Source organism: Phoxinus phoxinus (assembly GCF_949152265.1).
Source record: "Phoxinus phoxinus genome assembly, chromosome: 4".
Classification (NCBI taxonomy): Eukaryota; Metazoa; Chordata; class Actinopteri; order Cypriniformes; family Leuciscidae; genus Phoxinus; species Phoxinus phoxinus.
The window spans coordinates 15,756,652-15,769,758 of NC_136879.1; the positions used below are offsets into that span (position 1 = coordinate 15,756,652).

General features: G+C 42.5%; 3 protein-coding genes across 5 annotated transcripts in view; all 3 read right to left on the reverse strand.

Annotated features, from left to right (window-relative positions):
• Positions 1–13,107, reverse strand: part of LOC306997178 (uncharacterized protein) — a 230,629-nt gene that overhangs the window by 19,165 nt on the left and 198,357 nt on the right. The window lies entirely within an intron of this gene.
• Positions 1,908–4,798, reverse strand: LOC306997173 (zona pellucida sperm-binding protein 4-like). Of its 2 annotated transcripts, XM_079610321.1 has the most exons (9): positions 4,290–4,666; positions 3,781–4,108; positions 3,518–3,705; positions 3,345–3,442; positions 3,119–3,276; positions 2,848–3,040; positions 2,636–2,783; positions 2,479–2,551; positions 1,908–2,389 (listed from the first exon to the last, which is right to left on the reverse strand). In XM_079610321.1, exons 3-9 carry the CDS (start codon positions 3,521–3,523, stop codon positions 2,313–2,315), a joined length of 753 nt encoding a protein of 250 aa, XP_079466447.1. In that variant the 5' UTR covers positions 3,524–3,705; positions 3,781–4,108; positions 4,290–4,666; the 3' UTR covers positions 1,908–2,312. The 2 variants fall into 2 exon arrangements, with proteins under 2 accessions (XP_079466447.1, XP_079466446.1); XM_079610320.1 differs by having other exon boundaries at positions 3,781–4,798.
• Positions 7,998–10,833, reverse strand: LOC306996605 (zona pellucida sperm-binding protein 4-like). 2 transcript variants are annotated; one of them, XM_079609312.1, is made up of 9 exons: positions 10,304–10,790; positions 9,858–10,266; positions 9,595–9,782; positions 9,422–9,519; positions 9,196–9,353; positions 8,925–9,117; positions 8,713–8,860; positions 8,558–8,630; positions 7,998–8,481 (listed from the first exon to the last, which is right to left on the reverse strand). In XM_079609312.1, exons 3-9 carry the CDS (start codon positions 9,598–9,600, stop codon positions 8,405–8,407), a joined length of 753 nt encoding a protein of 250 aa, XP_079465438.1. In that variant the 5' UTR covers positions 9,601–9,782; positions 9,858–10,266; positions 10,304–10,790; the 3' UTR covers positions 7,998–8,404. The 2 variants fall into 2 exon arrangements, with proteins under 2 accessions (XP_079465438.1, XP_079465437.1); XM_079609311.1 differs by having other exon boundaries at positions 9,858–10,833.

Here is a 13,107-nt window from a genome sequence, read left to right on the forward strand (position 1 = left end):
TCCACAACTTCCTGACGGGGAGGCCACAGGTGGTGATAATCGGTGACCGCACCTCATCCACACTGATCACCAACACAGGCACGCCCCAGGGCTGTGTGCTCAGCCCTCTATTGTTCTCCCTGTTCACAGATGACTGCGAAGTAAACCACAGTTCCAACCTCATTGTGAAGTTTGCTGACGACACATTCATTGTGGGCTGCATTTCTGACAGAGATGAGTCAGCCTACAGAGAGGAGGTCGACACTCTGGTGACATGGTGCCATGACAACAACCTCTCTCTCAATGTCAGCAAAACTAAGGAGATGATTGTGGACTTTAGGAGGAGACAGAGCGAGGAGCATGTACCCCTGCACATCAATGGACATGTAGTGGAAAAGGTCGGTTGTTTTAAGTTACTCGGGGGCAACATCAGCAATGACCTTACCTGGTCTGCTCACACGGACAAGGTGGTCAAAGCGGCCCGGAAACGCCTATTCTTCTTGAGGAGACTGAAGAAGTTCGGCATGGACCCAGTCATCCTCACTAACTTCTATAGATGTACAATTGAGAACACACTGACTGGCTGTATCACAGTGTGGTATGGGAACTGCATTGACAGGGACAGAGAAATCCTACGCAGTGTGGTTAGGTCTGCAGGGTTCATCATCGGCAGGAAGCTCCCAGCCCTACAGGACGACTACCACACACAATGCCTCAAGAAAGCGGGCAGGATTCTAAGAGACCGTTACCATCCATCCTTCAATCTTTTTACCCTGCTGCCTTCAGGTAGGCGATACCGAAGCATCCGGGCCCGCACACAAAGACTGGATAACAGTTTTTTCAAAAGGGCCATCAGGCTCCTAAATGGACAATGATCATCTCTCTTCACTTTCCTTTAGTCATTTATACACTGTCACTTTAGTTAACTGTTTGCACCTAGTATATTATATGTTATGTAATGTCAGGTTACTATGCGGTGTCTTGTCATAAGAATTTCAGTGCCAGTTAATCGTGTGTTGTTCTGTGCATCTGACAATAAAAGACTTGACATTTAAAGGGTTGGTTCACCCCAAAATAAAAATTACCCCATGATTTACTAAGTCCATCAAAGTGCTTCCATCCATCATAAAAGTAATCAACACAGCTCTGTGGGGGTAAATGAAGGCCTTCTGAGGTGAATGTGTGTTTCTGTAAGAATTTTTTAAACACTTCCGACTAAAATTTAAACTTTGACTAAAGCTTGGAAGAGCCGGGACATTTAACATACCTCAGATTGTGTTCGTCTGAAAGAAGGTCACATACACTTAGGATGATTTGAGGGTGAGTAAATCAGAGGGTAAATTTCATAATTGGGTGAACTATCCCTGTAAGGGATAACATTAACTACAGAGAGACTTTAAGACCAAATAACTAGTCATGTGTAAGTTCACACTCACGAACTCATAAGGGCAATTCTTGCATGGGCACATATGCAATGTTTTCAAGCCCTGTTCACACCCGTTATTAAGGTGCATTTTGGTTGATTGGATCACAAGTAGAAATTCCTGTTTACATCTGGCGTTTTAATTGGTCTCATTTGTCCACTTCTGTCCTGATCTCTTAAAGGAGAGGGTCTACATTTGCAGATCTTCAAACACATGAGCATCTACTCTATGAAAGCAATCTGGTTAAAAATGTTTGACTACCTCTAGGAGTGGTCAAAAATAGACAAGCTCAAACAAAAACCACCATTTTTGGATTTACCAGTTAACTGGTGATTGGATTTTTTTTTTTTTTTATGCTTAGTACTAGGTGTAAACAAGGCCTTGGACAGCAACCTAGGGTGGATATAATAGTTAAGGGATTAATGCTTAAAGCAGTCTACTTCTCAAACATTACTAGGACTATCCTGAAAAAAAAGGTAATAAACTTGGGATAAAAGGACAAGTACAGGTTGATGCATATTTTATTCCAGATAATGCTATTCTTGCATGACTGAAGAAAAAAAAGCCAACAAGTGACCTTACAGGGGATTGGCCATGCTTGAGTATCACTACGGGCAGTTATGTTAGTCCAGCCATAAATCAAATGTTAAGCCACAATCAGAAGTTACACAACCCTTAATTTGAGGGGCCCCAAGACAGCAACTAGAGCTTAGCAAATAATTAAGTTAAATGGTTTGGGTAGAAGCTTGGCCCATGTAGTTCAAGTCTAAAACCTCTTTGCACAAAAATAAAAAGGGTTTAGTAGTACAGCCCTATAAATCAAACTGAGAAACATCCAACTCCAGTCAGAAATCAATACCAAAGAGAAACTAATGTTGAGTTTCAGGAAGTTTATTGAAAACACTAAATTCACATGACCAGGATAACTTTTCCACTAGACACCACAGTTTGCCCACTAGAGATGGTCTTGACGTGCGCATCTCTTCCTAAAAAAAAAAAAAAAAAAAAGTGATAGAAGCATGAGGCATTTAAATAAAAATGTTATTCCTGAAGTCAATTTACAGCAAGCACTCACTTTTCCTAGTGCAGCTTTGCTCACAGGTGCCAGAAGAGGGATGGCACACCGCTGTACTACAGTGGATGAAGATCTAACAGAGGGGAAAGGGTTAAGCCATATAATTCAATATAAAAAGCACTAAAATTAAGGCTTGAGGTAAGGCTGCAGAGCATACGGTGTCCTGCAGAGGAGCCAGTGATGCTGGATCTACAAATGTGAACATCTTCACAACAAAGCGCTTGTAGTGGGTTGGGAACTGAAGACCCGAAGATCCAGCCATTGGAACCAATGTGGTCAGGTAACGATCATCCTGGTAAGGGCATCTGAAAGGCAAAGAGGCATTCAGAAAAGCCTTACAGCACATGGATAAAGACTGGCCTTACTCACCCATCAACCAGAAGGTCCCATTGGGGTAGACTGAGTGGACTGGGGGTTTGTGTCGCCCAGCAATGTCCCAGCATCAGGACAATGTTGGGGTCGGTCCTCTCCAAAATGCGCACCTCAACATACACAGGTTCCCGCAGGACTTTTGTAATTGGATAATCAGCTCCACTGTAGTAGGATGTGTACGCCTCATCCCCTGAGGATACAATGTTAAACTAAACTGCTGCAACCTGGAGTTTGAGAGGCGTTAGTTATACTTGGGACAAACACTTACCTTCTGCACAGCCTTTAGTGACACATTGACCATTTGCCAGTCTAAGCTCAACCCTGAGGGGTCCAGGAGCAGCTACTGGTGGAGGTGGAGGAACACTGTTGACCTCCACAAGCAGAGCTTCCACAGAAGTAGCAGAGTACCTACACTGGAAGAGAAGCCTGGACAAACCATGAGCTTGTAGCAGTTGTCAATGATTAACATTTATGATAAAGCATAGGTCACCTACTCAAAATGGCTGTCCCTTGTGATGGAACCAAGTGGTCCAATACCCACTTCATACGAGGAGATCATTCGGTTTTCATACACCACATATCCACTGTCCTCCTGCAAATAGTAACACTGTTGGCATCCAAGTCCATCCTAACCCACACATTAAAAAAAACACAAGCAGCTACTCACAATCATGCTCGTGCCACATGCAGTGACAGGGAACTGGTATATAGCAAAGAAAGGTGTGGATCCCACAGGACTGCAAGATGGGTCACTTCCACCCAAGAGACGGACAGAATCCAGGCTCAGTCGAGGCAGCGTAACATCTCTAGCCACCACTACCACAAACTGACCATCTCTTATACACTGGACAGTCACTGGAATGAGTTACAAGAGCAGGTTATTGATGAAAATCAGTTTAACATGAACACTTTGCATTGACTCAATCTTACCAGCCTTCCCATAGTAACATTGCTGTCCATTAAAGCAGCAGTTGATAGCTGCACACTCAGCACCACTAATACCAGGTGGTCCACATTGGATCTGCTCAGAATCAGCTACAGCACATTTGTCAAGGGGCTCTGCCTGTGCCACTGGCTGCTTAGGCTGAAACTGAGAAAACTGCTGACTAGCTTGTGGTTGAATTGACTGAGGAAACTGTTGACTAGCTTGCTGTTGAACTGACTGAGGAAACTGTTGACTAGCTTGCTGTTGAACTGACTGAGGAAACTGTTGACTAGCTTGCGGTTGAAACTGCCGATTAGCTTGCTGTTGAACTGACTGAGGAAACTGTTGACTAGCTTGCTGTTGAACTGACTGAGGAAACTGTTGACTAGCTTGCTGTTGAACTGGCCGAGGAAATTGTTGACTAGCTTGCTGTTGAACTGATTGAGGAAACGGTTGACTAGCTTGCTGTTGAACTGACTGAGGAAACTGTTGACTAGCTTGCTGTTGAACTGGCCGAGGAAACTGTTGACTAGCTTGCTGTTGAACTGACTGAGGAAACTGTTGACTAGCTTGCTGTTGAAACTGCCGATTAGCTTGCTGTAGAACTGACTGAGGAAGCTGTTGACTAGTTTGTTGCTGAACTGGCCGAGGAAATTGTTGACTAGCTTGCTGTTGAACTGACTGAGGAAACTGTTGACTAGCTTGCTGTTGAAACCGCTGGTCAGTTTGCTGGAACATCAGAGTTTGAGGATTCTGGGGCAGATTACTCCACTGTGGAACAGCATGACTGAACGCAAAGAGCCAAACACAAAGTGCCAGAGACTGAAGAGCACACCAACTTCCTGCCATTGTTCAACAGCTAGTCACACTGCTGAGATGCTGCCCTTTGGTTTTTTTGTACCACACAGACTTTGGCTAATTAATGATAATCCCTCCCTCTTCATTAACATTCATGATTCTCCAGACTTGCATGAGTGGGAGTCTATGCAATGCGTGATTCTATTGGTTCTTACAATTATTATAATTTTTGTATTCTTTCCACACTTTTTGAACATACACAAAAGCACATATTGAGCTGAATTCTGAATAGTATGCTAGTACAATTTATTTCATTCTGAAGTCAGCCTTTGTTTTCTCCTTCATTAGCTAAATTTTATAGGCTATTTGATGGTTTGGCTATTCTGGATTTTATATATTTTTTTTTCATCTTGCGGTTTTCATGGCAAAAGGCCTGAATATTCAGGGTATGTTTACACAACAACAACGTACTAAAAATGGAAACGTTTTTTCTTTGAGTTTTCGTGGGCAGACGACAACTTAGGGTGACAGTCCCGAAATTGGTGCGTCCCTCAATACATAAATAGTGTCCCGCATTTCAGTTATGTCGCAATCACAAAACAAACACAAAAAGGGCAAAGACTACTCAAGTGTATTTCAAAATAAAAGTGCCATTACTTAAAACATTTGCACATGTGGATGGACTCATGTTCTATAGATTTAACATAACGTTTAAAATCATTCAAGGAAACTAGACACTGTAGTTTAAGTGTTTTCTGTAGGTCATTCCAAGTCGAAGGTCCAAAAAACATGAAAGCCTTTTTGAAAAACTCTGTCCGGGCTTGAGGTACATTCAATGAGAGAATTTTCTGGGACCGTAAACCATAAGTACTCTGTGTAAAAGAAAGAAATTCGGATATGTAGCATGGTAGTCTGCCTATGATGCCCTTATAAATAAAAATATAAAGGTGAGTAAGCCGGCGATTTGACAGAGAGGGCAAATTCACTGTGGAGTAAAGTGTACAGTGATGAGTGAGGGGTCTGCAATTTGAAATAAACCTTAAAGCTCCATGAAACACAGCATCCAACATCTGAAGACACTTTGATGGGGCATTCATATACAACAGATCACCATAGTCAATCATTGAGAGAAATGTAGCCTCGACTATCCTTTTTCTGGCAGAATAAGTAAAACAAGATTTGTTCCTAAAGAAAAAAACTAGCTTCAATTTCAACTTTTTCACTAAATTCTGTATATGAAGCTTAAAAGAAAGATGATCATCAATTAAAAATCCTAAATATTTATAAGATGAAACTACCTCAATTGTTTTACCCTGATAAGTAACAATATTTAGATCTAACTCATTTTTCCTTGAGTTTGAACCATGCACACTGCTCTCTCCCACCTGGACAAGGGGAATACGTATGTGAGAATGCTGTTCATTGATTACAGCTCTTTATTCAGCACCATCATCCCCTCCAGACTCGTCTCCAAGCTCGTGGATCTGGGACTAAACATCTCCCTATGTAAGTGGATCCACAACTTCCTGACGGGGAGGCCACAGGTGGTGATAATCGGTGACCGCACCTCATCCACACTGATCACCAACACAGGCACGCCCCAGGGCTGTGTGCTCAGCCCTCTATTGTTCTCCCTGTTCACAGATGACTGCGAAGTAAACCACAGTTACAACCTCATTGTGAAGTTTGCTGACGACACATTCATTGTGGGCTGCATTTCTGACAGAGATGAGTCAGCCTACAGAGAGGAGGTCGACACTCTGGTGACATGGTGCCATGACAACAACCTCTCTCTCAATATCAGAAAAACTAAGGAGTTGATTGTGGACTTTAGGAGGAGACAGAGGGAGGAGCATGCACCCCTGCACATCAATGGACATGTAGTGGAAAAGGTCGGTTGTTTTAAGTTACTCGGGGGCAACATCAGCAATGACCTTACCTGGTCTGCTCACACGGACAAGGTGGTCAAAGCGGCCCGGAAACGCCTATTCTTCTTGAGGAGACTGAAGAAGTTCGGCATGGACCCAGTCATCCTCACTAACTTCTATAGATGTACAATTGAGAACACACTGACTGGCTGTATCACAGTGTGGTATGGGAACTGCATTGACAGGGACAGAGAAATCCTACGCAGTGTGGTTGGGTCTGCAGGGTTCATCATCGGCAGGAAGCTCCCAGCCCTACAGGACGACTACCACACACAATGCCTCAAGAAAGCGGGCAGGATTCTAAGAGACCGTTACCATCCATCCTTCAATCTTTTTACCCTGCTGCCTTCAGGTAGGCGATACCGAAGCATCCGGGCCCGCACACAAAGACTGGATAAGTTTTTTTCAAAAGGGCCATCAGACTCCTAAATGGACAATGATCATCTCTCTTCACTTTCCTTTAGTCATTTATACACTGTCACTTTAGTTAACTGTTTGCACCTAGTATATTATATGTTATGTAATGTCAGGTTACTATGCGGTGTCTTGTCATAAGAATTTCAGTGCCAGTTAATCGTGTGTTGTTCTGTGCATCTGACAATAAAAGACTTGACATTTAAAGGGTTGGTTCACCCCAAAATAAAAATTACCCCATGATTTACTAAGTCCATCAAAGTGCTTCCATCCATCATAAAAGTAATCAACACAGCTCTGTGGGGGTAAATGAAGGCCTTCTGAGGTGAATGTGTGTTTGTGTAAGAATAACATATTTTTTTAAACACTTCCGACTAAAATTTAAACTTTGACTAAAGCTTGGAAGAGCCGGGACATTTAACATAACTCAGATTGTGTTCGTCTGAAAGAAGGTCACATACACTTAGGATGATTTGAGGGTGAGTAAATCAGAGGGTAAATTTCATAATTGGGTGAACTATCCCTGTAAGGGATAACATTAACTACAGAGAGACTTTAAGACCAAATAACTAGTCATGTGTAAGTGCACACTCACAAACTCATAAGGGCAATTCTTGCATGGGCACATATGCAATGTTTTCAAGCCCTGTTCACACCCGTTATTAAGGTGCATTTTGGTTGATTGGATCACAAGTAGAAATTCCTTTTTACATCTGGCGTTTTAATTGGTCTCATTTGTCCACTTCTGTCCTGATCTATTAAAGGAGAGGGTCTACATTTGCAGATCTTCAAACACATGAGCATCTACTCTATGAAATCAATCTGGTTAAATATGTTTGACTACCTCTAGGAGTGGTCAAAAATAGACAAGCTCAAACAAAAACCACCATTTTTGGATTTACCAGTTAACTGGTGATTGGATTTTTTTTTTTTATGCTTAGTACTAGGTGTAAACAAGGCCTTGGACAGCAACCTAGGGTGGATATAATAGTTAAGGGATTAATGCTTAAAGCAGTCTACTTCTCAAACATTACTAGGACTATCCTGAAAAAAAAGGTAATAAACTTGGGATAAAAGGACAAGTACAGGTTGATGCATATTTTATTCCAGATAATGCTATTCTTGCATGACTGAAGAAAAAAAAGCCAACAAGTGACCTTACAGGGGATTGGCCATGCTTGAGTATCACTACGGGCAGTTATGTTAGTCCAGCCATAAATCAAATGTTAAGCCACAATCAGAAGTTACACAACCCTTAATTTGAGGGGCCCCAAGACAGCAACTAGAGCTTAGCAAATAATTAAGTTAAATGGCTTGGGTAGAAGCTTGGCCCATGTAGTTCAAGTCTAAAACCTCTTTGCACAAAAATAAAAAGGGTTTAGTAGTACAGCCCTATAAATCAAACTGAGAAACATCCAACTCCAGTCAGAAATCAATACCAAAGAGAAACTAATGTTGAGTTTCAGGAAGTTTATTGAAAACACTAAATTCACATGACCAGGATAACTTTTCCACTAGACACCACAGTTTGCCCACTAGAGATGGTCTTGACGTGCGCATCTCTTCCTAAAAAAGAGTGATAGAAGCATGAGGCATTCAAATAAAATGTTATTCCTGAAGTCAATTTACAGCAAGCACTCACTTTTCCTAGTGCAGCTTTGCTCACAGGTGCCAGAAGAGGGATGGCACACCGCTGTACTACAGTGGATGAAGATCTAACAGAGGGGAAAGGGTTAAGCCATAATTCAATATAAAAAGCACTAAAATTAAGGCTTGAGGTAAGGCTGCAGAGCATACGGTTTCCTGCAGAGGAGCCAGTGATGCTGGATCTACAAATGTGAACATCTTCACAACAAAGCGCTTGTAGTGGGTTGGGAACTGAAGACCCGAAGATCCAGCCATTGGAACCAATGTGGTCAGGTAACGATCATCCTGGTAAGGGCATCTGAAAGGCAAAGAGGCATTCAGAAAAGCCTTACAGCACATGGATAAAGACTGGCCTTACTCACCCATCAACCAGAAGGTCCCATTGGGGTAGACTGAGTGGACTGGGGGTTTGTGTCGCCCAGCAATGTCCCAGCATCAGGACAATGTTGGGGTCGGTCCTCTCCAAAATGCGCACCTCAACATACACAGGTTCCCGCAGGACTTTTGTAATTGGATAATCAGCACCACTGTAGTAGGATGTGTACGCCTCATCCCCTGAGGATACAGTGTTAAACTAAACTGCTGCAACCTGGAGTTTGAGAGGCGTTAGTTATACTTGGGACAAACACTTACCTTCTGCACAGCCTTTAGTGACACATTGACCATTTGCCAGTCTAAGCTCAACCCTGAGGGGTCCAGGAGCAGCTACTGGTGGAGGTGGAGGAACACTGTTGACCTCCACAACCAGAGCTTCCACAGAAGTAGCAGAGTACCTACACTGGAAGAGAAGCCTGGACAAACCATGAGCTTGTAGCAGTTGTCAATGATTAACATTTATGATAAAGCATAGGTCACCTACTCAAAATGGCTGTCCCTTGTGATGGAACCAAGTGGTCCAATACCCACTTCATACGAGGAGATCATTCGGTTTTCATACACCACATATCCACTGTCCTCCTGCAAATAGTAACACTGTTGGCATCCAGTCCATCCTAACCCACACATAAAAAAAAAACACAAGCAGCTACTCACAATCATGCTCGTGCCACATGCAGTGACAGGGAACTGGTATATAGCAAAGAAAGGTGTGGATCCCACAGGACTGCAAGATGGGTCACTTCCACCCAAGAGACGGACAGAATCCAGGCTCAGTCGAGGCAGCGTCACATCTCTAGCCACCACTACCACAAACTGACCATCTCTTATACACTGGACAGTCACTGGAATGAGTTACAAGAGCAGGTTATTGATGAAAATCAGTTTAACATGAACACTTTGCATTGACTCAATCTTACCAGCCTTCCCATAGTAACATTGCTGTCCATTAAAGCAGCAGTTGATAGCTGCACACTCAGCACCACTAATACCAGGTGGTCCACATTGGATCTGCTCAGAATCAGCTACAGCACATTTGTCAAGGGGCTCTGCCTGTGCCACTGGATGCTTAGGCTGAAACTGAGAAAACTGCTGACTAGCTTGTGGTTGAATTGACTGAGGAAACTGTTGACTAGCTTGCTGTTGAACTGAAAAAGGAAACTGTTGACTAGCTTGCTGTTGAACTGACTGAGGAAACTGTTGACTAGCTTGCTGTTGAACTGGCCGAGGAAATTGTTGACTAGCTTGCGGTTGAAACTGCCGATTAGCTTGCTGTTGAACTGACTGAGGAAACTGTTGACTAGCTTGCTGTTGAACTGACTGAGGAAACTGTTGACTAGCTTGCTGTTGAACTGACTGAGGAAACGGTTGACTAGCTTGCTGTTGAACTGACTGAGGAAACGGTTGACTAGCTTGCTGTTGAACTGACTGAGGAAACTGTTGACTAGCTTGCTGTTGAACTGGCCGAGGAAACTGTTGACTAGCTTGCTGTTGAACTGACTGAGGAAACTGTTGACTAGCTTGCTGTTGAAACTGCCGATTAGCTTGCTGTAGAACTGACTGAGGAAGCTGTTGACTAGTTTGTTGCTGAACTGGCCGAGGAAATTGTTGACTAGCTTGCTGTTGAACTGACTGAGGAAACTGTTGACTAGCTTGCTGTTGAAACCGCTGGTCAGTTTGCTGGAACATCAGAGTTTGAGGATTCTGGGGCAGATTACTCCACTGTGGAACAGCATGACTGAACGCAAAGAGCCAAACACAAAGTGCCAGAGACTGAAGAGCACACCAACTTCCTGCCATTGTTCAACAGTTAGTCACACTGCTGAGATGCTGCCCTTTGGTTTTTTTGTACCATACAGACTTTGGCTAATTAATGATAATCCCTCCCTCTTCATTAACAGTCATGATTCTCCAGACTTGCATGAGTGGGAGTCTATGCAATGCGTGATTCTATTGGTTCTTACAATTATTATAATTTTTGTATTCTTTCCACACTTTTTGAACATACACAAAAGCACATATTGAGCTGAATTCTGAATAGTATGCTAGTACAATTTATTTCATTCTGAAGTCAGCCTTTGTTTTCTCCTTTCTTTAGCTAAATTTTATAGGCTATTTGATGGTTTGGCTATTCTGGATTTTATATATATTTTTTTTCATCTTGCGGTTTTCATGGCAAAAGGCCTGAATATTCAGGGTATGTTTACACAACAACAACGTACTAAAAATGGAAACGTTTTTTCTTTGAGTTTTCGTGGGCAGACGACAACTTAGGGTGACAGTCCCGAAATTGGTGCGTCCCTCAATACATAAATAGTGTCCCGCATTTCAGTTATGTCTGTATTTTTTTTTTCATCTCTGAAATTGCAATACTACAGTAAGAAATATAATAAAAACTGTGACTGGCATTTAAAAATCTATTTGTGCAGCCGTCATGTTCTAGCTGTAATATTAACCAACCAACCTAACCCTAGCCCTGAAATTATAAGGCGATAATATATCCCAAATTGATTGAAATGCACATTTATTGTCTTGTCAGAGGAGGATGGGCTCCATCCAAAGTTTTTCTCTTCAACTAAACATATTATTGAACTATTTTACCTGCTGCCATCACCTTTGTCTCCATTGGGACAAATGCAAATAATAGATTTCACAATGAAAAAGTTCAAAAGCATTATTTCTCTAAACTGTGAAAACACGTCAACTTGTGGATTTCTGAACTGGAATGGAGGCGGGGCTAATTGTTGCATATTCTTAGAACCACGTATACTAAATGAGGCAACAGTGTAGTTACATTCAAGCAATTTTAAGGCGTGAATAACTTTTCCAAGGAACACTTTTTTTTAATATTTAATTTTGTTAATCAAAGATGAGTTTTAAAAATGTGTTTAAAAATGGAGTGATGAGAGTGTTGCGATTCTCCAGGATTGTTTTGAGACAACTGAACTGGCTGATGTTTAGAGAGGCAGCAGATGGGAACATTAACGAATATACAGATACTGTTTCCAGCTTTATCCATCACTGTGTAGCAGGTTACAGCTGTCTGGCCAAATGGCAATTAATTTGCGGTGCTGTGAGTGGCGCTGGGCAGTTAACAGTGAGCCAACCGTGATGGTAGAGTCCCTATATAAATCGGGACTTTTCTTTTGACAAGCGACGTCATTGACATGCGACTGTTGTCCTGTCTACCTGCCGGCCTATCTGTCTGATGTCTGTCTTGGTCTCCCCCTTGGTCATCTATTCTGTGGTAGCGTCGCAGGTAGGACTAGCTCTGGTTCTTTTTTTTCCACTCCTTTAACTTTGTAACTGGGGCTTATATGGAATGTTTTAATTTTAGAAGCCCCGTTGCGGCAGTAGCCCTGTTATCAGCTGAGGGCGTGCCCGGTTATCGGCGATCAGAGCCTGGGGCCGTGACTCAATGCTATTTATCAAAGGTATGTGACTACAATGAGTAATAGATAAATGTTACTGTAGGATGTGTTTATAAGTAGACATTTTTGTGTATTTCAGGAAGAGGCTTTCTAGCCGGGGGGTAGCTGCCAGTGGGCGACATCAGTTCCGAACATCTGCTGTTTTGCTTACGATTTAATGTCACGATTTGTTCACGGATATAACACGCTAACGTCAACAACTGCGGCTGCCTTTGCACCCGGGACCTAGAATTAGTGGAACCGTGGTTTGCTCAAGTTAATCGGCAGCTTCCTGGTGATCTCTTTCCTCCTGCTATACCGTGAATTAGTTTCATTGAACATCATATAGCCAGTTTCATGGTTTAAGTGTTGAGTGTTTGATGGACTGACACCACTGACTGTAATTGTTTTGGTCTATATTTTATAGGCTCATTGTTGTTTTGTTTGTTTATTTAAACTCTTGTATGGAAGCCTTTTTCTGCTGCTGATATACAAGAGCGTTATTCCTGATTTATTTGGGTTGATTATTTATTTGTTTTCATTTGTCTACCCCGACCAAAGATCGCTAACTGGGGGTTTACCAGTGTATTGCAATTGTTGTGTGTAATTCAGGTTGATTTTCACGTGTTTGTCTTTTGTCCAGGTGCTGAAGACCGCCAGTGGGAGCAGTGCCCCTTGCGGTGGTGGGTCCCGTGGTGTGTGCAGTGGTTGTGTGTGCACCAAGTGTGATCATTTCCCTTGTAGTGCGTGGGTGTGACAT